Below are 24,375 nucleotides of genomic sequence, written 5' to 3' on the forward strand. Positions count from 1 at the left end.
TTTTTCAGCAAATGTCAGCAAATTCACATTCTGAGACTAATGTAGAAAACACACCACAAAATATTTTTGACATTTTTCATGGTATTTTAGTCGTCTTTATTCTCTTGGAGACTGCTAATAACAGTGTGATATGCTGTTTATGTGCAAATAAGACACACATGCAACCATTTCAATTTGGTGAGGAAACTATAGTCTCCAATGGGATATGGCAGCTGAACTGTTGATTGCAGGGTAGTGCTTTAGTTCTTTTAATTGGTAATTCTGCTTTCATTCACAAAAGAGAACACAAGTTAATGAAACATTTTGGCTTTCTATTGAAGCAAGAGAGAAGTCTGAATGTACTAGAATTTTTTTTCACGTAAAATGCTGCTAATTTTGTTTTCCAAGGGTTGACAACTAGTTATTGTTTATATAAAGGATATAGCTGCAGTTTAAAAAAATGATTTACTTTTCATCAGTGTGCTTCTGCTTCATCTGTAGACCTGTGATACTTGTGCAGCCTCAAATTCTCTGTATTTAATTGGACAGTGACAGGAATAACACAGGATGGTTTCCAGTTTTAGATAAATTACAGTGAAATGGTAACAATGCTTTACTCTTCTGTCATAGAACCTATGATGAGAGTACTTTATCACACAATGCAGCTGACACTCTGGGGCAACAGCTGTGATTGGATTGCATTAGTGGCACTTAAGCCTGACAATTGCCATTTAAAAAAATATGAAAACAACAAATTGGTCTCTGGAATAGATTTGTATTGAAGTAATCTGATACGTCTAGTAAATAAAAACTTAAAATCTGACAAAAACTAAGAGAGGATGGAAAACTGAGGAAATATTTGAAAGCAGTGAGAGTAAACCGAAACAAGAAGGTTACAAACTGAATAACTGAAGAATGAACTTTGATTGACTGATTGATTGATAATACTTTATTCATCCCGAGGGAAATGAATGATTTGATTTGATGTTTCTTTGATGATTTTGGGGACCGAAGACTTGCACTTATAGTACTTCTATACATTTTACAGTTTATAAATAAGTAGACATATTCCACACATGATTTATCCACAAGGATAAAGATTAGGTTATAGTGGATGTATTGGTCAAATACAGGACATTCCCTCAGCATAATCATCAGAATCATCAACTAATAATAAACAACACAAAAAGCTGTAAATATTATATTATATTATATTATATTATAGTGATATCTTTTCCTGTCTAGTTTGCACTTTAGTTTTGGGTGCCTGTTATAGCCAACTTTGTATTTTGTATTTTGAGTGTTTATTTAGCTTCAGCTTCTATTTTTCTCTCTCATATTTAGTTTTCTCACAGTCTCCGTGTTTAGTGTAAATCTTCTTGTATGCATGTTTAGCTTTATGTCTTTTAGGTTTTTCTGGTTTTACTTTGATCAAGACTTTATCTAGTGTGGTTTCTTTCCTGTATCCAGTACTCCAAGCGCCCATTGTCATTGTGTTTGTTATATAATCTTGAGTGTTTGGTGGCATGTTCTTGTAAATTGCTTTTCCTGGTATCTTTTATGTCTCTGACTGTGTCTTTTGACTGTGTAATTATTGCTGGGGATTTTAACATTCATGTGGACAACCCTCAGGACAAAGGGACTAAAGACCTGAGTAACACTCTGGGCAACTTTGGGCTGACTCAGCATGTAACAGAGGCCACACATAATAGAGGACACACTCTTGACCTACTGATCTCCAAAGGCCTGAGCATTTCAAAGGTTACTGTGTCTGATGTGGGCCTGTCTGATCATTACTGTGTTTTCTTTGAAAGTAAAATCTCAGCCCACACAAATATATCAACAACAGTGATCACAAAACGGTGTATAACTGAACACAGTAGTGCAATTTTTAACCAGGTCTTCCCATTAACACCTGACCTGCCCAGATGGTCAGTCAATGAGCTCGTCAATAGCTTCAATGCTAACATGTTAAATGTAATGGACACTATTGCTCCCATTAAGGTGAAGGTTATCTCTGGAAGGAAAAAGTCTCCATGGAGAAACTCCACACTGGTGAAAAATGAAAAAAGAGATTGTAGGAAAGCTGAGCGCAGATGGAGAAAAACAAACCTCCAGGTTCATTATGACATTTATAAAGAGAAACTTCACAATTATAATTTACAACTGAGGAATGCAAGGAGGTCCTACTTCTCTGACATCATCACTAAAAACAGCCATAATGCTCGGGTCTTATTTTCTACAGTTGACAGGCTAACAAACCCTCCTGTGTCAGTGGCAGCTGAACTTCATTCGACCATGGCCAGCAATGACTTTGCCAAATTCTTCACTGAAAAAATCCAAAAAATTAGACAAGCAATTGGTACATCAACAGCAGATCCAGGATATGTACTGTGTCCACCAAAAAACTGTTTAAACACCATGAAACAGTTTCAACCTATTAACAGCAAAGACCTGGAGGACATCTTAGGTCAACTGAACTCCTCCTCCTGCTGTTTAGATGTCCTGCCAACAAGTTTTTTCAAAAAGGTCTCAAAGACTTTAGAGTCAGACCTGTTACAGATCGTCAACTTTTCTTTATTATCAGGTGTGTTTCCAGAATCACTAAAAACTGCTGTAATCAAACCTATACTGAAAAAGGACAATCTTGACAAGACACAAATGAACAACTACAGGCCGATCTCAAATCTCCCGTTTTTAAGTAAGATCATTGAAAAAGCAGTTTCTCAACAGCTCAGTTACTTCTTAAAACAGAATAATTGCTACAATGCCTTCCAGTCAGGTTTTAGACAGAACCACAGCACTGAAACCGCTCTGACCAAAGTGTTTAATGACATATGTCTGAATACAGACAGTGGAAAAATGTCAGTCCTAGTTTTACTGGATCTCAGTGCAGCATTTGATACAGTTGACCACAACATATTACTCAAACGACTGGAGAACTGGACAGGTCTTTCAGGAACTGTACTAAACTGGTTCAAAACATACGTAGAAAACAGGAAATACTTTGTATCAATAGGTAACTTCACATCTGAGCAGACAAGTATCACATGTGGAGTTCCCCAAGGTTCCATCTTGGGACCCCTTCTGTTTAACATCTACATGCTCCCACTGGCACAGATTATAAACAACAACAAAATAAACTATCACAGCTATGCAGATGACACACAAATATATATCACAATGTCACCAGGAGACCGAGGCCCTGTACAGGCTCTTGGTAAATGCATTGAGGAAATCAATGACTGGTTGTACCACAATTTTCTCCAGCTAAACAAAAACAAAACTGAGGTAATAGTCTTTGGCGCCAAAGAAAAACGATTACAGGTCACCAGAGAACTTCAATCTATACACCTAAAAACCACAAACCAGGCGAGAAATTTGGGTGTAGTGATGGATGCAGACCTAAACTTAGAAAAACACATTAAGACAATAACAAAGTCAGCTTACTATCACCTCAAGAATATATCAAGGATAAAAGATCTGATGTCTCAACAGGACCTGGAAAAACTAGTCCATGCATTCATCTTTAGTAGGCTTGATTACTGTAACAGCATCTTTACAGGTCTACCTAAAAAATCAGTCAGACAACTACAGCTCATTCAGAACTCTGCTGCTCGAGTCCTCACTAAGACCAAAAAAGTGGACCACATCAGTCCAGCTCTGAGGTCTTTACACTGGCTGCCTGTCCGTCAGAGGATAGACTTTAAAGTTCTGATGCTGGCCTATAAAGCTCTGAATGGTTTAGGACCAAAATACATCAATGACCTCCTGACCCAGTATGAACCATCCAGATCCCTCAGGTCATCTGGATCCGGTCTTTTATCAGTTCCCAGAGTCAGAACCAGACACGGAGAAGCTGCATTCAGCTTTTATGCTCCTTATATCTGGAACAAACTCCCAGAAAGCCTCAGATCAGCTGAAACACTCAGTTTATTTAAATCCAGGTTGAAGACTCACCTGTTCTCAGCTGCATTTGAATAAAGCACCAAATCCACACTTTAAGCTTAAATTTCAAAACTTACATTTAACTACTGATTTTATCTACTGTTCTGATTTTATCTGTTCTGATTTTATATACTGTTGTTTGTTTGTTTGTTTGTTAATTAGTTAGTTAGTTTATTTGCTTGTTTTAATCAATTTGAAATCATGCTTTTTATTTGTTCTTGTTTCTAATGTCTCTGTAAAGCACTTTGAATCACCTTGTTGTTGAATTGTGCTATACAAATAAACTTGCCTTGCCTTGCCTTGCCTCTGTTTGGACTTTTTGGATCATGTTTGAAACTTGTTTGAAACTTTGATCAGCCCGACTTTCCTTTTGTTTGATATTATACCTGCAATATTCGGCAATTGGGTCCTTTGTCTACAGTCTATGCACAAACTGACAGCTTGTCCTCACAAAGCAATAGCGTTGTCCTATGATGATAGCACATGACAGAAGTTGTTAGTACATGTTTTGAATCTGCTTTTCTGCTTTGTGGTACAGTAGTAATGGTGCTAGAGAGTATCCTAGCCCTCTGTGTGACATTAGTCATTAGTCTGCGAAGTTTAACTAAAATGCTCTAAGCAAAACAATAGTCCGTTTCCCACAATGTATACTATAAATACTACTTGATTTCCCATTTAAAGGTTTCAGATATATAGTTGTGCAAGACAATTCTGCCATTACAAATATAAATGTGTCAGAATGTAATGTGTGAATAATCTTTAATTGATCATTTATAATCGAAGATAACAAAAGCATAAAGCACAGCCCTCTCAGGAATAATACTCAATTGATAATAATAATATATGCATTTGAAAATCAGAAATATTTTTCACTTTTCAGTGCTCCACAATTCAGCATTTTAGAAATGACCAGAGAAAATCCACTCACAGAGCATTTTATTTCGGATTCACTGAGATAATGGTCCAATACTGCAGTGTCTCGGCATGCTAATCAGTTGCAGCATTAGCATAACAATATTAGAGTATGCACACCCAAGGGGTGATAAATGCTGTAGAGCTCCTCCATTCCCTGCAGTAAAAGCTCAGTTATATGGAGCCACCAGCCTTCACTCTTAATTTGGACTTTCCTCTTCTCTTTACCAAAGAGAATTCCCCAAGAAGGAAAAAAGAAGCTTCCCCTTCTTCAAAAAAGACGTCAGCATCATTCAGGAGACGCCCCTCATAGGTGACAGCTCTGTGATGACTCCCTGATAAGACTGTCAGCCAGGGGTGACACATGAGTTGGGAGGATGTTTGGAGAGACTGTTTCAGACAGCAGGGAGGTGTTTGAATGTGCTGTGTGGTAGTGTCTTCTCAGCAGACTGGGGTTACTTGCCACTTGTGAATAATTCGTTTTAGCTGTCTTAGAATATCGCAGTAGTAGAGTCTACTGCTCAATCAAGACTAACAAAAAGCATAAAAAATTAACTGATGCTTTTCTCATACCTGAGTCATCCTGATGCTGTCACAACTTGTGTATCTGATACTGGTACATTAATATGGTTTGCAGAGACATGAGGAAAATGTCTTGGAAATTAAAAATTAAAAAGATGTATAAAATGTTCAAAATATCAGTTCTTACATGCTGTGGAAAGCCCACAAATGTATTTTAGAAGATATTGAGTGTGCAAAATCGAACAATCTGTGCAGTTTTTTCCTTTTTTTAATTTCCAGTATGACTGGTGTATTTTAACCTTGTGATTGATTTTTTTTTTTGGGAGTTGATCCATCCATTGGTGAGGTCTAACTATTTTGAAAGGCCTGAAAGGGTCAGGCAGGGTGGAGGCTTTTGGAGCACAGTGACCTGATCGCCTTCTCTTTGGCGTCTTCTGTTTTTGCCTCTATGAAAGGCCTCAAGGACGATCTGGCTGCTTGTTAAAAGCAGAGAAACACTATGCTCCTTTATCTGAAAGGTAGATCTAGGAGAGACAGGAAAAACCTAACATTTCAGGAGGAATGTCAGCTTTAACTAAAGTCTAAAGTTGGCTTGATTAAGGCAGCAGTTATTTTGAACAAATTACATTTTCACTCCAATTTGTGCAAAACTATTTTTTTTTCTTCTCCTTTTTGGTAGCTTTGTTAGATGGTAAATAACAAAGTAGCACAGTGCCCTCCAACTGCCACAGGCATTTGCATTGTAATCATTAAAATTCTTTTTAAAAACTCTCAAGCAAGGGTTAAGCAACTATATTGAAAAAAATCTAGACTGCCAATTCTCATTTGCAGTATAGTTCACATGGTGGCTTCTGAACAGCTGTGCTACTAAAAACACCATCAAAACACAATCACTAATCAGACGAGCTTGTAGGTTTTTATAAACGTGCTAACAAAGACCATGCGACAAGAAAGACAGTTCGGTTTTTCTCCATGATGATAGACGTTCATTTGTAGTTCTGAGATGTACTGAGCCATTTTTACTATTGATTTGAAAGTAACAAGTGCGGAAAAGACAAATGAGGCTCATCAAATGCATTTCTGCATAGTTTCAGAGATCAACTTTCCTCAATGCTTTTGCTAATGGACGACTGCGGTAATTAGCACTCTTTGCTCACTACACTTCATTAACATGCACGTCCTAATGAAAAGCAATCGATACTCTGCAAAAATCACCAGCTCAAAAAGTAAATGTACCAGTACAAGTTCTGACAAATGTCCTTTTTTAATGTCAGAAGGCTGCTGACCGTTAAAAAAACCAAAAAAAAAATGGGCAGAAATCTATGGAAACCTTTGACGCAGCAGTATAGTACAGCAGAGAGAGAGAGAGAGTATGATTATGATAAATTCACGAGACAACTGGAGACAGTGGTGCGGGGGCATGCCATTACTCTCCATAGATTCAGGCTGTCACTTTCATGATGAACACATCTACTCCGTCCATCTCAGGAGGAGATAGCACCTCTAAATCTCTGTGTCAGTCCCATCAAGCACACAGAGCTCATTATGAAGCCTGCTTAGTTCACCGACACCAAGATGTTCCTGCAGCCTACAGAATGGAAGAGTGGGGAAAGACACGTAAGGTGATTTGCAACAAGCAATTTCACTGCTTTTGAATGCAGGCACAGCATTAGTTTTCCGGTGCGATAAATGAACAGTGTTCCATTTTCTATTATAACTTCTTGCAAGCACCATAAAAGATTCACACAGTTTCTTCTGCATAACAAAGTCACAGCTGCTCTTCTTTTCTAAAAGAAGAAACCAACAGGAACTGTGGAGAAAAGACTGTTTGATGGGCTCAGGTGCACTCTGCTGCTAACAGTAAGCACTATTTTAATCACAAAATGTTCCCTGTTTATTGTGTTATGCACTTGTTTTTGCCAGTTTGCTGTCAGAGTGGAACTGCAGTCCTCCAGAGATGAAGTGAGATCAGACAAATGGAAATTTGAATTATGGATTTGTTTGTGGAAAAAATTGAAATTTTCCACATCAATGCTGATTTTTAACCAGATAATTGCTTTATAAGCATATTATTATATTAATCTGAACTCATTTAAAGATTCATGAATAGCATTATCATACAGTGTTCCTCAGAGTGTATTATTTACACCATGAAATATGATCTCTGCTTTAATGATAATGTTAAAAGATGTAAAAAAACATTATTTAAATTTGATTAGGAGCTCCACCTGCTGCTGCATTAAGTGCTTCCATTGTCATGGTATCACTGACTGAGTTAACAGGAACGAGTTACCTAGTAAATATGAGGTAAAATTTTATGTATTGTTGGGGAGCTACCTGGAAATCTCATTACCGTTATCATTATAGCGGCTAGTAACTAAACTCAGGAAGAGAATATATTGTATATAGATGTTGGTAACAGGGGAGGAACTTTCTAGAACTTGATGCCTAAATTTGTAGGAAGTAATTAAACAAGAGTTACTAACCTGGTCACAAGTATACAGTGCTTGTATTTCCATTCCATTCCAGATCTGCCTTCTTATTACAGTAGTAATTGCATAACAAGATGCTATTATTTACATATATTTATGAAGCAAATAGTTATTCAGAGGCTGTGAAAGGAAGGGTTGCCATCATTTTTTGGTATCAGCAGAGCGAAATGTGCGTTGGAGATAAACTGCTGAGCAGAAACAAAAAAATCTAAGCATCCAAAAGAATATAGTACATAATCAGTCAATAAGCAATACTGCATACATGCAGTATTGCACATGCTTGCAGTCACTATACTAAACAGCAGAGTCAAACATACACTGGCACGTTTGTTTGTTGCAGTTATGGACTGAGTGTTGAGGGGGTGTTTGCATCTGTATTCACAGTGAAGGACATGTGGTAGTTGGACATTATTCCTCTCACCTCAAATGATAATGTTTTCCTTATATATCGGGTGTTGCTTGACTCTTCATGTGAGGTGGCAGACCTGCACCTTTAACTGAGCTGACAGGTTGCCAGAACATGCTGAGAGTGTTGATTTTTTTTCCTTTTCACCCCTTTCTATTTTTACTTTCTCTTGCTGGTTAGTTTTAGGCACTAAAATGATTTGGAGAGGGTAGGTAATGATTGCTCTTTGGGTTAAGTGTGCCCGCCCCAATGTGCCATTACACTATGTTTTGTGGTGTGTCAAGCACCACTGTAAGACAAAGGTTAAGCATAGTGGAAAAGATTTGTGGGCCTTACTGATGTTGAAATTTATCCGCGTTCGTTTTAAAATTACAAATTTCCTCTAGCAGGAAATAAATCTGTTGTATTATAATAAAGCTATTATTTTTTATTGTTATTTCAGCTTTGCTTTTTTTAGTTATCTGTTCTTTAATATCATACAATAAGCTTTCACTGCTACAGAGAAGAAGCTGTTGTAAAAATTAAAAAATATATCTCCTCACTCACATATATATTGTTGCTGTAAATACTTGGGAGCACATCAAATGTTAATTAGTCAGCAGCTGGAAAAATCTTCTAAACACAAAGACAATTATCTACTTCAATTTGAGCGATGGTTGCTAAAATTGTAGTGCCCAGCGGATCATAGAAATGAATTAGCTTTTGTGGTGTCCCAATGCAACCTGTAATGTGCTGATATTAAAATTGGAAAGCGAATAGTAAAACTGCAGGGCACTGATCAGTCGTTGTGACGTTATGTTAGAAATTCAGGACACTGAAGTTTATGGTGACATGTCATGTTTCAGAATGGAGATTGTTAACGTTAATAAAAGTGAATATAAGGCCTGATTTACATGATTCATATCATTCACAATTTAAAGTAATCCTTATTTGTCTTATATAGTGTGGTCCAGAATTTAATTTCAACTAATTTTCACATATAATGTCTTGAATTCTCAAACACGTAGCCTGATGCAGATAACTCTTAAGCTGGAGAGGAAATGGCGTGTCACAAATTTAGAAGATCATCATTTAGCCTGGAGAAATAGTTTGTTGAGTAGTAAGATGTTCTGGCTTTCTGCAAAGCCAGAACATCTTACTACTCATCACTGATTGAAGAAAATAAGAACAACCCCAGGTTTCTCTTCAGCACTGTAGCCAGGCTGACAAAAAGTCAGAGCTCTATTGAGCCAACCATCCCTTTAACGTTAACTAGTGATGACTTCATGAAATTCTTCACAAATAAAATTTGAATCATTAAAGAAAAAATTACCAATAATCATCCTACAGATGTAATATTATCTACAGCTACATGAATATTCATTTAGACTCTTTTTCTCCAATTGATCTTTCTGAGTTAACTTCAATAATTCAAACCTTCAACGTGTCTTTTAGACCCCATTCCTACAAAACTGCTCAAAGAAGTCCTGCCATTAATTAATGCTTCAATCTTAAAGATGATCAACTCATCTCTAATAATCGGCTGTGTACCACAGGCCTTCAAGCTGGCTGTAGTTACTGTTACTTAAAAAGCCATCTCTAGACCCAGCTGTCTTAGCTAATTATAGGCCAATCTCCAACCTTCCTTTCATATCAAAAATCCTTGAAAGAGTAGTTGTCAAACAGCTAACAGATCATCTGCAGAGGAATGGTTTATTTGAAGAGTTTCAGTCAGGTTTCAGAGCTCATCACAGCACAGAAACAGCTTTAGTAAAGGTTACAAATGAGCTTCTTTCTTCACCCAGCTCTATCTATCCATGAAGCCAGATAACACACACTAATTAGTTAAACTGCAGGAATGTCTTAAAGACCGCTAACTGGATGGCCGCTAACTTTCTGCTTCTTAATTCAGATAAAACTGAGGTTATTGTACCCTGCCCTGAAAATCTTAGAAATATGGTATCTAACCAGATTCTTACTCAGGATGGCATTACCTTGGCCTCCAGTAACACTGTGAGGAACCTTGGTGTGATTTTTGACAAAGACATGTTCTTCAATGCACATATTAAACAAATATGTAAGACTGCTTTCTTCCATTTGCGCAACATCTCTAAAGTTAGAAATATCCTGTCTCTTAGTGACGCTGAAAAACAAGCTCATGCAGTTATTACTTTCAGGATGGACTACTGTAATTCATTATTATCAGGATGTCCTAAAAACTCCCTGAAAAGCCTTCAATTAATCCAAAATGCTGCAGCAAGAGTCCTGACAGGGACCAGAAAGAGAGAGCAGATTTCTCCTGTTTTGGCTTCCCTTCATTGGCTTCCTGTTAAATTCAGAATTGAATTCAAAATCCTGCTCCTCACATACAAGGCCTTAAATAATCAGGCCCCATCTTATCTTAATGACCTTGTAGTACCATATCACCCAATTAGAGCATTTCACTCTCGCTCTGCAGGCCTACTTGTTGTTCCTAGAGTATTTAAAAGTAGAATGGGAGGGAGAGCCTTCAGTTTTCAGGCCCCTTTTCAGTGGAACCAGCTTCCAGTTTGGATTAAGGAGACAGACACCTTTGTCCTGTTTTCCTTCTCTCACCCCAACCGGTCGCAGCAGATAGCCCCGCCCCTCCCTAAGCCTGGTTCTGCTGGCGGTTTCTTCCTGTGAAAAGGGAGTTTTTCCTTCCCACTGTCGCCAAAGTGCTTGCTCGTAGGGGGTCATATGATTGTTGGGTTTTTCTCTGTATCTATTATTGTACGATCTACTGTACAATATAAAGCGCCTTGAGGTGACTGCCGTTGTGATTTGGTGCTATATAAATAAAATTGAATTGAATTGACTTGAATCAGTCCCTATCATATCTTAAAGACCTCATACTATCATGTTGTCACAATAGAGTGTTTTACAGTGGTTGTTAGAATTTCTAATCCAAAGCTCCCAGTTTGGATATGAAAGACAGACACCCTCTCTATTTTTAAGACTTTGTATAAAACTTTCATTTTAGATAAAGCTTATTGTTAAGGTTGGAACAGAGACCCCTGAACCCTCTGTTAGTTAAACTTCAATAGGCCAAAGATCCTGGGACCTTTCCATGACACTCTGAGCGTTTTCTTCTTCAATCGCCTCTTTTTTATGTGTTTACACATCACTTTTGCACTGCGTCATTAGTAGTTTTCATGGCTGAATATGTTATATTCTCACAAATCAAACCTGCTAATTTATTGACTATATGCCTTAAAGTTATACCATCATGCCAGCTCTGTGTTGACTTACTGCACAAAACGATATCTCCACAGTTTGCAGTTCATGGTTCATGAACTGCAAACCTCCAGTATAAGCAGCCTCAAGCCAAACACCAGTGAATGTATACAATGGGAATATTAAGAGCTTCTCACCTGCTTGACATCATATCCCAAAAGGACAAAATTCAGATCTGGAGAAACTGCGAACTTTGACGCTTTAAAAGTCGCCTGTGGGAAGAACAAGAATATGAGAAGAGTGTGAGTTTTTAGTTGCTGCTGTTGTTTTCACAATGAGCCTTTTCACGGGTTGCTGAACACCTACACTTTTCAAACTAGTCGTGTCTTGATGCATCAACATACACACTCTGATAGATCAGTGCATGGAGTGGCTTGAGTGGCCTGAGCTGGGTCACAACGGCTGCTCTTTCCAAGATGTTGCAACCCACAAAAAAGTCTTGCATCACAATACTGACAAAATATGTCATTGAGATTTTTAATTTTTATTTCTTACTTACAAATGTTGTATTTTTCAACAGAAGGTCTGTCTCGTTGGTGCGTGTGTTGACTTTGAAAACGTCTCCATCCCAGCTTCGAAAGATTATTTCATCCTCTGTAGGACAGATAGAGGCATTAAATTGATATGCAATGTTTGTATGTAAACAGATATGAGTTTTTCAACCTGTTTTTCAATGGTCACGTACTGAACATAAACCGGGAAACCTACACATAGATTACATGAATAAAAACAAAAGTCACAAGCATGAAAAGGCAATCAAGTTCTTCTCCTATCAGTAACAATGATATTTATTAAAAAAAAACATAAAACCATCACCTATTATTGCTATAACAATAACAATAACAATAATAATAATAATAATAATAATAATAATAATAATATAATAAAAATCAAGATTCAAAATATTTTCTTCTTTCACAATTCCCAATGAACACAATCTCTTAATGAACAAAATATTATTTATTGGAGGTGGGTTTTTTCCCCTCTGGACAGAAGAGGTCTGTTTAAAACACATGAAGTTTCGACTGCAGCTGACTGTGTTTATTTTTAATGTTGCCGAGGCAACCTCAGCCACATGAATTTGTGATGTGGTCCTGAAAGTTTGCATTATTTATATAATCTAAGATTGCATACTTCAGAAACGCTCTCATCTGCACCTCCGTGTCAGATGGGTATTGGAACCGGCTATTTGTTTGTGGATTAGGCTCGCTGTGGTTTCTATTACTTCTGTTATCTCCTTATTTCTTTGTGCTGTTTTCTTCCTTTGCCTTCTGTGTTCTCCCGTCTTTATTCTCATGTCTTGTGTTAGTCTTTCTGTCTTCTTGTTATAGTTTAGAAATTTTAGATTTCTGATGAGCTATGTTTTGGTTTTACTTTGTGTTTCTTGTTTCCTTTCTTAGTAAGTGTCTCTGTCTTTATCGTATTTGCTTGTATTTGACTGTTTCCACCTGTGCTTTGTTCTGCTACTAGCCAGTTATGTATGCATTGCTCCCTTTGCCTGTACTCGATTGTCTGTTGCTGTTCCTCATCTTTGTCCTGTTTTTTCTAGATGCAGGAACTTTTAATGGGAATTGTTACCATTCCAAGGTTGCTTATGTTGACCATATCTTTGCAAATAAAGTAAAAACTGGAGATGTCTTCTTGTTTTCTCCCATGGAGTTTTCAGTCTTGCCAGATGCACTGCTCATATTATGTGTGGATTTTAAAACACATATTTGAATTTTTCTGAAGCTGTAGTCTCATTTGTTGAAAGTTGTTTTATAAAGTCCAGAGGCAGAAAAGGTTAAAATTCATTTTTCAAGGTGCTCAAGGTAAAATTAGTTTCTTCAAAGTAAAACTGGTCAGCAGATGATCATTTTGTTCCTGATGAATTGCAACAGTTGAACTTCTCACCTTTTGACTCCAGAAAATATTACGGGACTACATTTTCGTGCAGCAAAATACAGTTCCAGCCCCCACACATCCACTCACCCAAGTTGGAAAAAATGTTTTTTCAAAGTTGCAAACTAAGTTAACAGCAAAAATTAGAGCAAGCAGCTAAAACACTGGGAATGAGAAGTGCTAGATTCTACAATAGAATACACATTTGTCCCACAACCTAAGTGATTATTTAGGTAAGTAAAACTATGTATACTGGTTTGAGAAAGGGTAGCGTACTGTCATCTGAGGCCTGTACTATGAAGTGAGTGACAAATGTATCTTTGTGTTATCAGGATTCATCTACTTAACACTGCCAGTCAGGGTTACTGGTCACTTGAAGCTAGATATCATCTCACTAAGTTAACCCTGGATTTCCCCTGTGTGTTCTTGTGAAAGGGGTGACACTGGCAGCATCTGATCAATCACAATTCTGAATAAGTGTCCTGGTGGCAAATAAGCTCATGTTATAAAGAGAGATAAATTATATTATGAGAAAAATATAAATAGGCTGAAAGCAACACATCTGCTGCAGACAAAGCAATAGTATGAGTGAGTGGTAGGGAGGAAAAGCACTGTTGAGTAATTTAGTATTAAAAGCGGTGTATGAATGCATAAGCACTTTATGCGCTTCAGTGAGATTGAAAAAGGTCTTTTGATATTTGAAGCCAGGAAGGAAAGCCAGCAAAAATCTGTAACTGTGTAAGCTAACTAAATTATCAATATCACAGCTCTGACATTAATCCACAGGAGAATGAGATGAATTGAGGATTGGATTTATTTTATTAAAACACTCTTTAACAGACAGTTTTAGTTTTCTTTCCTTCTGTTGAAAACTCGGTGGTGTTTGACAGTCAGAACAAAAATAAAAGTAAAAGCAGAATCTAAATGCAGGATAACCTGCATGTAAATTTGGTTTAAGATCCAGAAGTACAAATAGGAACTCTGTTTTAGGATCATAATGTGTACAGAATAATCAAACTTTTGTGGAATTATTAGCTGCCAGTTAAAAAAAAAACAATGAAAGGAATATAATTGTGTCTAAGAATTTATATTTAGTACTGGTGCTCCTCAGCAAAAGACAAAGACATGCTACTGAAAATGTTTAGATCCACGTGCTGACAGAGTATAATGGATCATCTGGGAATAGTGACGCTATTTTCTTGAGAACTGATTGATCAGTGATTGGTGGTGATTTTATACTTGTTGACAGCGTACTCTGGAGCAGGACTACTCAAGAACAGAAAATAAATGCAATCATCAACAAAAAAAGAAGATCAAAATGCAAGTGACCAACAATAAATCTGTATTGCTACATGAGAGGAAACACTTGTGTCATTTTAGGAATCCTTTACAACAATCTGAAAGGAAAGTAAAATGTTGATTGCAAAGCATCTACTGTTAATGTTATTTGTAATGGCTTTTGGCATGAAAATAACACCTCAGTCCAAGGATAAGCACTTCAATATTTTCTGTAATATACTCACATATCTATATTATTGCTAATATATATTGTAATATATCTATATCACTAAAGCACTTCTGGATGGATGCAAACTGCATTTCGTTGCCCTGTACCTGTGCATGTGCAATGACAATAAAGTTGAATTCTATTCTATTCTATTCTATTCAACCACCGACCATGTGTAAAGACCAAAAGTTTAGAATTCCTGGTAGACATTAAACAGATAAGTCCAGTCAAGGCAGTTTTATTTATACAGAACATTTAAAACAACAGTAGGTGACCCACTGTGCTTTCCAGGCAAATGTTTCTGGTCTCCAAAAACCCAAATTAAAAAAAACACGCAAAAGTCACATAAGCAAACATCAAGAAAAAACTTTCCTGGAACGGCCTGTCTAAAAAAAACTCAGTTTTCAACAGTAGAAACAATAACAGGAGTTCCTGCAATAACTCTCATCTAATCCCAAACCAGCATTACAGTCCACGGAGGCTGGAATTCCATTAATGCATTTGACAGGTCTGAATCATTCCAGGGCCCCTGTCTCATGTAAATGTCAACGAATAAGCTCGGAGGCATCAATCTCAGTCAAGAAAGCCGTTGACTTTCAAACACTCAAAACACTTTAGAGTATAATGACAGGAAAATAAATATGAAATACAGACGGATTGCTTGTTTTCAACAGGCAAGCAAATCCTCAAAAGGGCTCTTGTCATTTAGAAACTCCTACCCACAGTAAAACAAACCACAATCCATTTTTTTCCTTCATATTTTATATGCAGCACGTGTAGCAAATCACTGGTTATAAAAAAAACATTTTAAAGCAGAGGTAATTGGAAAAATAGGGCTAGTGTCCTCCTGAGTTGAGGACAATTCCTTGAGAAATTGCTTCGAGGATAACGGCAACATGTAATCTCAGATGTGATTAAAGTGTCTCAACTATTCAATGACTTGCCACTTTTAGGCAGAGGACAAGAATTAAGGAAGTACCCACTGCTGACACTGTTTGAAAACTGACAAAAAGTCATTTATAGCTCCCAAAGTAAATATAACAGGGTGAAGAAAATATTAATGTTTCACATTGCAGTACTTTCACCAAACACTGATGTCCTTGTCGATCACAACTGATCAATTGAGGAGCGAGATTTATTTTAAAGGTTAAATGAATGCACGTCAGGGCTGCAACCAATGATTATTTTCAGTGTCACTTCATTTAACCTTTCTCAAATTAGCCAACTAATCATAGGATCTATAACTTTACATAAACTGCATTTTTGTTGTTGTCAAAAAATCAAAGATATTTACAAGCAGCAAATCCTCGTGCTTGAGAAGCATGAAACCAGAAAATGGGACTTCAGAGATTAATTAAAATAGTTGCCAATTAAACAAATAATCAATTTCTCAAATGCTTCTTTCTGCTTCATTGCTCTTCGGTTAAACTGGAGGCACAGAGTTTGAGAGATGTCAGTATTTGCCACACAGGGACTAGTGCATCTAATGACACAAGATTCTGGGATTTCAGAGCTTTGCTCATACTCCAAATAAAAGTCTGAACTTTTTTTGGCATTTCTTTTAAAATGTGTCAACATCTGGGAAGAACTCAGTTTGTGCTCTGTCACTGTTATTTATTAGACTGAGATGTTGTCAGTTGTTTGCAAGTAATAGCAAGGTAGGGGACGTGTGCTTCAGAGTACTTAAAGTGCCAATTTTGAAGATTTCTTGTTTAAATAATGTCACTATCTGTCAGCAAATGAGATAACACAATGGTGAACCTATCATACACTGACACAGCACAGTACAGTATTTATCTATTTCCAGTATTGTGATCTGGATGTTAGTGGCTGTTAGTCCTTATAATCCTCTCTCATTATTGTTGTAAAGTTTTCTCTTCCCATGGTTTCCTGTTTTATGAGCCATTTGTGTTTCCCCAGTCTGCATTTTATTGTGTGTGGCTTGATTCTTGGTCCCTTGCTTCTTGATTCATTTTACTTCTTGCTTAATTTTCAAAGATTAGTCCCTGTTTGGTCTTTCTGTTTTCTTTTACCTCCTTCCATATTTCACCCTTTATTGTTGTTTAGATTTCACCTTTTTTCAGGATTGTTGCTGTGTGTATTTAGTCTCAAGATATTTGGTTTTTGTACCATCTTTTGAATTTATTTTATACTTTTGGACCGTGGACTCCATCTGATTTGTTTCTTGTTCATTATGAGGTTGAAAACAAAAGTTTTTTAATTTTAGTAACTGTCGCTCCATTTCATGTGGTGTCTGAAAACAGGTTTTCACTTGATCATTAACTCAAACCATGACACTGGCAACTGGTAAATATTTTCCTCTTTTAAAAGACAAAAATTTGGAGGTTGGAGGTTGGAGGTTTGGGGTTGGCGTTGAAACAAATCGCACCAGAGGCCCATACTTGTGTCATACACATCACAGCAGTTGCATAAATTTTACTACATCATAAGTTAAAAAAATGTGTTGCTTTACTAAGTATAGGCATTGACTTTCTTAAGTTTAAACATTATAAATATCTGGTTGAAATTTTAAAAAATGTCATGATTTGGGTTGAAATGCAACCTTTGCCACATATTTTAAAGCTTTTCTTGGTTGCCATGGTGATATCTCCCTGCTTTCTCTGCATAAAACAGTGCTTTTGACTAATACACTTCCTTTTGAGATGCACTGAAAACATCTGTCTTCATGAAGAAAAAAAAAAGATTTCTGTTTTGGTGACTTTTCCACATTCGGTTATAAGGTTGCACTGGAAAAAACACAACAGTGTCATCGTTAGCATTATTCCACAACAGGTCATTTTGAAATATCACAGGGAGTAATGGGAAAAAAGAAGGAGCAGCCACTGCAAGTGGTTAAATGAAGAGCAGCAGGTGACAGGCTGTACACCTCTTAACTTCCCAGACGGTTACCAGCTTTGATTTTGATCTTTCTACACTGCACAGAGTGCCAGTCTGTGAACAGCAAGGCACAATGAATGACACGCTGGCTCACAGAATGAGCAAAAAAAAGGCCAATTATTCTGACATCTTCCACAAAATGACATGGCTGTCTCCAGAATTCTGTCACCTGTAGTATTAAACTACATTTACCTTGACTATCTTTAATTCTAGGCACTGCCAAGTTGACAACGACTGGTATTGTCAAATAAATAGGTAAGCTAACATTACACAGCATATCTGTGTAGGCCCTCAGTCAGCATTAAACACCTTTTAAAGTTGATGGCAAAGACGTTAGAAGAATGCAAAATGTTTCCGTCTTTTAGCTTTACTTTGTTTTCTATTAACCCCTGAGTGCAAAAGCAGATAATTCCACAAGAACATGTGGAAGCAACATTTCTGCCTGTGATTGATTATTGTGATCCACCTTATACTCCTCGGTTTTATGGAGTGTTGATTCAGTGCATCACATTCTGAATGTTCTTGAGGTCCTTGTAGCAGCTGCCGATATTCACAATTGGATACACTCGCTGTTACGGTTTACTGCAGATAAGCCTTGAAAAATTTGAATCAGTTGGTGAAAGTAAGTTGGCGGTCAGAAAGTCTCAGCACTGGCGGAGCACTGCAGAGCCATTCGTATTAAACTATAACCCTGTCAGAACCCTGCAGATATAATATGAACATATGGTGCTTTGGAGCAATAAAAGTTTGTCTTGTTGTACCTTTCTGATCGAAGTGGACCTAGTAATGAATGAGTAAAGACTTAAAGAGCCCTTGGCAGAGTGTTTATTATGCATTTCAAGAACGCAGTGAAGCAACTGAGAGAGAGACCAGAGACTTGTTTTTCTCTCTGTCTGGCAGAGTTTCTAAACATGATTTTATTTTTGCCTTTACTAGTGTGTATAAAATCTTTATCCCTGATTTGATGCCAATAAGTCAATAATTGGGTGTTCTTTTTGAGCCTGGACAAAAGGTTGACATGCATTTCATTGTGGAGAAGCTATCATGTCTTGTGGTGATAATGTAAATGCATGAGGTGTTTATGATGAAATCAGCACTTAATTAACAGAATATATACATCCCCCAACCACTTTATTATTTATGCCTAGCTAGCACCATGGCTACACATCCATACTCTGAGTTCTCACATTACACCACATCCTACAGGTGCTCCATTGGATTGAATCCTACAGGTGCTCCATTGGATTGAGATCTGGAGGCTATGGGGTCAATTTGAGATGATTTGACCTTCGTCACATAAAATGTTACCCTGCTGAAAGCAGCCATCAGAAGATGGGTTATATTGTGGTCATAAATGGATGGACATGGTGAGCAACAATACTCTGTGGTGTTTAAACGATCCTTACTTAAATGTGCCACAGAAATATCCCCCATTACACCGCCTCTAGTTTGAATAGAGGTGGTGTAATGGGGGATAAACAGTTTTTGAAATACTCGAGCTCTTTTTAGCACCAACAACCAATTCACGTTCAAAGCCACTTAGCCACCTTTCTTCCCCATTCTGATGTTTGATTTAAACTTTAGCAGTCCTGACCATGTCTGCAAGCCTAAATGTGCTGAGTTGGTGCTGCTCTGATTGGCTGATTAGATCTTTCCATAGACAAGCGGTTAAACAGGTGTGATTGGTAAATGTGTATTGTTCCAAATCACTTAATCTCATGAAAATTAACACATTGCAGACACATATTATATTGTTATAATATAATATCTCTGCCTCAAACAAAACGTATCAGTTCATTTCAGTTTCAGTTGTAAAACTACTTTCAGAAACTAGTTCTACAAAGATCTCATTGAGTTCTGTGTCCTTTTACAAAGAAACCTATATTTTGAAAAAAGCCAATTTTGAAGTGCAAGTTGGCTTCCTCAAAGATTACTCTGGGACTTTTATTCTGCTGAATGTAAGACAGGCAGTATTTGAGAGGACCATATAGATTTGCACAGTCCGACTTTCAGGAGCAGAAAACTAAGCATGACCGAGAGGAGCCAACCGCAGTGGTCCTGTCACACAAAGGATAGCTCAGACAGCTTGAAAGCACCACTACTGACATATGGTGTAAAACCATTCACCAGAGAGCCTCTAAAGAATAAAGTCCTTCCATTATGATGAGTGGTTCTTGTGTTGATGTGTTTTTCATGGTGAGTCTGCAGGGAGAGTGCATCTTGGCCTCTTTATAGAAACAAACAAAACTATTAGATTTCTCCCAGTGTCACTTAAGAGTTTCATTTCCAGTAGTTGACTATAAACCAATCAAAATTCACTGATGATAACACTTTGTGTTGAAGAAGTAAAGTTTACTTTTAAATTATTAAAAGGAGAAGGAGAAGGTTTCAAAGGCATGTTTTCAATATCTCTAATTATTATTTCAGTCATTTAAAGCAGACCACATAGTAATTATATTGCAGGCTGTTTGAGCACATGTAAAGTGGGTAATGGAAGAAAACAGGAAAAGAGAAGAACATCCTAAAATTAAATACACATTACATTGCCTTCATTCTGTTCTGAGGAAAACTCTGATTTGGTTTGACACAGTAAGTAAGCAGCTCAGATATGAACTATAGCTTGTCATTTCTTGCCAATAACAAGCTATAGAAACATCCATTATTATTGTAGCCTGATCTATTGAGAAATACAGATAAACAGCCAGTGTTGGGACTAACGCGTTATTAAGTAACGCGTTACAGTAACTACGTTATTATTGTGGTAACGAGCACGGTAACTAGTTATTATGCCGAAACCAGGAACGCGTTACTCGTTACTGGGATTTAGATAGGCTCGTTATTCGTTACTTTGTGTGGTGGCTATCGCGGAGCTTCCACAGATTCAATAACATTAGCAAGTGTTGGAAGCCAGCAGGTGGATGAAGGAAAAGGGAGGCAAGAGGAGAGACCCGAAGCGGCCGCTGGTCCAAGAGTGTCAGGTGAACTGAACTTCGGGTAGTTATAACCTGCAGTCCATCTGGGTCAGATATGAACCAAGTTTAGTATATATCAACTTCCGCCCCCCGTGTGCGGCAGCCTGTTACAGCAGCTCTGCTCATTCTGAGTTTCTTTCTTTCTTATCTTTTTTCTCGTAATTTTTTTATAACTAACGTATTAGTAATTAGACTCTGCAACCATGTTCTACCGTTTTGTGCTAGTCCTGGTCGTTTTTCTCAGTTTATTTCTACTTTTTTCACCCGTGTCTGGGGACCCAGAGCAGAGATCCTTTGTTTACAGTAAGGATCAGCTGTTAGCGCTGAGTCCTGCAGCGGTACTGCCGGCGGACAGACCCGATATTCCCAGCGAGCTGAGGAGGAAAAGACGGGGGTGTCGTGCTGGGAAGGAGCGCCGTCGCCCGAGAAGGAGACGTTATCGACCATCTCTTCCTTCTGTAATTATTGGAAACGTAAGATCTTTGCCCAATAAGATGGATGAGCTCATGTCGCTAACCTGGTCACAGAGGGAGTACCGGCAATGTAGCATCATGATGCTAACGGAGTCGTGGCTAACATCGCTAACTCCGGACACAAGCGTGACACTACCGGGATTCCAGCTGCTGCGAGCGGACAGGACCAGAGACAGCGGTAAGAGGAAAGGAGGGGGACTGGCAGTTTTTGTGAACGACAGATGGTGTAACCCTGGGCACATCACTGTAAAAGAGCAACTCTGCAGCAGAGACATTGAGCTGTTAGCCGTTAGCATGCATCCGTACTACCTGCCCCGGGAGTTCTCGCATGTTATCGCGATAACAGCGTATGTCCCCCCCTCGGCCAATGCGGATGCAGCCTGTGACTCTCTCCACTCTGTGGTCAGCAGACTGCAAACACAATCACCGAGAGCCCTTCTCATAATATCAGGGGACTTCAATCATGCCTCACTGGACTCCACACTGCCCACCTTCACCCAGTATGTGACCTGCCCAACCAGAGTCAATAAAACACTGGACTTACTGTATGCCAATGCAGAAGAGGCATACAGTTCATCACCTCTCCCTCCCCTGGGCAGATCTGATCACAACCTGGTGCACCTTGTCCCTGTGTATGAGCCCTTAGTGCGCAGGGAGCCACCAGCCACCCGCACAGTACAGAGATGGTCAGAGGAGAGCGAGGAGGCTCTTAAGGATTGTTTTGAGTCGACTGTGTGGGAGGTGATTTGTGATGACCACGGTGAGGACATCGACAGCCTTACTACATGCATTACTGACTATATAAACTTCTGTGTGGATAACACTGTACCTACCAGGACTGTACGGTGTTTCTCCAACAACAAACCTTGGATTACCCCAGAAATTAAAACCGTCCTCAAGCAGAAGAGGAGGGCCTTCAAATCCAGAGACAAAGAGGAGTTGAAAAGGGTGCAGAGAGAGCTGAGGGGACTGATAAGGAATGGGAAGGAGAGCTACAGGCAGAACATGGAGTACCAGCTTCAACAAAACAACGTTGGTGAAGTCTGGAGAGGCCTCAGAACCATCTCGGGCCACAAACAGCAGAACTCTGCCTGGGAGGGATGTGAGATGGGCAAATGAACTGAATCATTTCTTCAACAGATTTGACTCAGCCATGAGGCAGTCTGCAACATCGGCTGCAGACTCACCCACCCCCACTGCTGCTGTTCCACCTCAGACACTTCACACCTCCTCTATTCACCCTGCTCACTCCCCCCCACCCCCAACAACAGCATCCAATACACACTCAACACAAGGCTCCAGCCTGTCTCTCTCAACCACCCAGGTTAGGAGGGAACTGAGGAGGATTAATGGCAAGAAGGCAGCGGGTCCAGATGGCATCAGCTCGAGGGTCGTCAGGTCCTGCGCGGACCAACTGTGTGGGGTGATGGAGCACCTCTTCAACCTGAGCCTGAGGTTGGGAAGAGTCCCACAGCTCTGGAAAACCTCCTGTGTTGTACCAGTGCCAAAGACTTCACGCCCCAAGGACCTCAACAGCTACAGGCCGGTGGCTCTGACATCCCACCTGATGAAGACCCTGGAGCGGTTGGTCCTGGCTCAGCTTCGGCGCCTAATAAGCTCATCACTGGACCCACTTCAGTTTGCCTACCAGCCTGGCATTGGAGCGGATGATGCCGTCATTCACCTCCTACATCGTTCCCTCGCTCACCTGGAGACCGCTGGAAGCACTGTGAGAATCATGTTCTTTGATTTCTCCAGTGCCTTCAACACCATTCTTCCCTCGGTTCTAAAGGACAAGCTGGTGAACTCTGGAGTGGACCATCACCTCACTACCTGGATCCTGGACCACCTCACCGACCGACCACAGTATGTGAGGACTCAGGGCTGTGTGTCGGACAGGGTCGTCTGCAGTACGGGGGCCCCACAGGGAACGGTTCTGGCTCCGTTCCTCTTCACCATCTACACTGCAGACTTCTCCCACAATTCCACCCAGTGCTTCCTGCAGAAGTTCTCTGATGACTCTGCAATAGTCGGCCTCATCACTGATGGGGACGACAAGGAGTACAGAGGTCTGACCCAAGACTTTGTGGACTGGTGCCAGCTGAACTACCTCCAGATCAACGCCAGTAAAACCAAGGAACTGGTGGTAGACTTCCGCAGGCACAAGCATTCTCCACTGCAACCACTGAACATCCAAGGTATGGACATTGAGGCTGTGGACAGCTACAGGTACCTTGGTGTTCATCTGAACAACAGACTGGACTGGACTCATAACTCAGACGCCCTCTACAGGAAAGGGCAGAGCAGGCTGTACCTGCTGCGGAGACTCAGGTCGTTTGGGGTGGAGGGCCCACTCCTGAAGAAATTCTATGACTCTGTTGTGGCTTCTGCTATCTTTTATGGCGTGGTCTGCTGGGGCGGCAGCATCTCTGCTGGGGACAGGAAGAGACTGAACAGGGTGATCCGAAGGGCCAGCTCTGTTCTAGGATGCCCTCTGGACCCAGTGGAGGTGGTGAGTGACAGGAGAACGGCGGCTAAGCTGTCATCCCTGATGGACAACATCTCCCACCCCATGCAGCAGACTGTGACAGCACTGAGCAGCTCCTTCAGTGGGAGACTGCGGCACCCACGGTGTGGGACGGAGAGATTTCGCAGGTCTTTCCTCCCCACTGCTGTCAGACTCCATAATAAAGACTTTAACTGATCAAGCACACACATCCATACATATGCAATAATACTAAGTGCAATAATCCTTTCTGTCATCGTTGTATTTTTACTCAGTTGTATATAGTATTTGTATTTGTATTCTATTTTTATCTTATTGTATATTTATTTTATTTTATTCTACTGTATATAGTATTTTATTTTATTCTATTCTGTACAGTTGTGTACTGTATTTATTCTTATTGTATTCTAATTTTTGCCTCATAACTTTTGCACTGTCCACTTCCTGCTGTGACAAAACAAATTTCCCACGTGTGGGACTAATAAAGGTTTTCTTATCTTATCTTATCTTAAGTTTAGGTGGAGTTTATTTTCGTTGTGTTGACTTTTTCGTACTGCGTACTAGCTAGCATGACGGGGTTTCTATACAGCTGGGTGGTGCTATGTTACTGATGTTGAACTTTATTTTGTTCATAAGGTTAATTAT

General features: G+C 39.2%; 1 protein-coding gene across 3 annotated transcripts in view; it reads right to left on the minus strand.

Moving 5' to 3' along the window:
* Positions 1-24,375, minus strand: part of LOC147311907 (inactive dipeptidyl peptidase 10) — a 145,363-nt gene that overhangs the window by 37,347 nt on the left and 83,641 nt on the right. For all 3 annotated transcript variants that reach the window (XM_086266235.1, XM_086266234.1, XM_086266236.1), the window contains exons 4-5: positions 11,993-12,087; positions 11,631-11,705 (exon numbers count right to left, since the gene is read on the minus strand). In XM_086266235.1, coding sequence (XP_086122361.1) covers positions 11,631-11,705; positions 11,993-12,087 — 170 coding nt within the window. The remainder of the gene's footprint in view (positions 1-11,630; positions 11,706-11,992; positions 12,088-24,375) is intronic.

The sequence above is a fragment of the Aulonocara sp. 'chitande type north' Nkhata Bay genome, linkage group LG16 (genome assembly GCF_057382095.1).
Source record: "Aulonocara sp. 'chitande type north' Nkhata Bay isolate Kocher_YH1m ecotype deep benthic linkage group LG16, A_spYH_male_GT1.1, whole genome shotgun sequence".
In the NCBI taxonomy this organism is placed as follows: domain Eukaryota; kingdom Metazoa; phylum Chordata; class Actinopteri; order Cichliformes; family Cichlidae; genus Aulonocara; species Aulonocara sp. 'chitande type north' Nkhata Bay.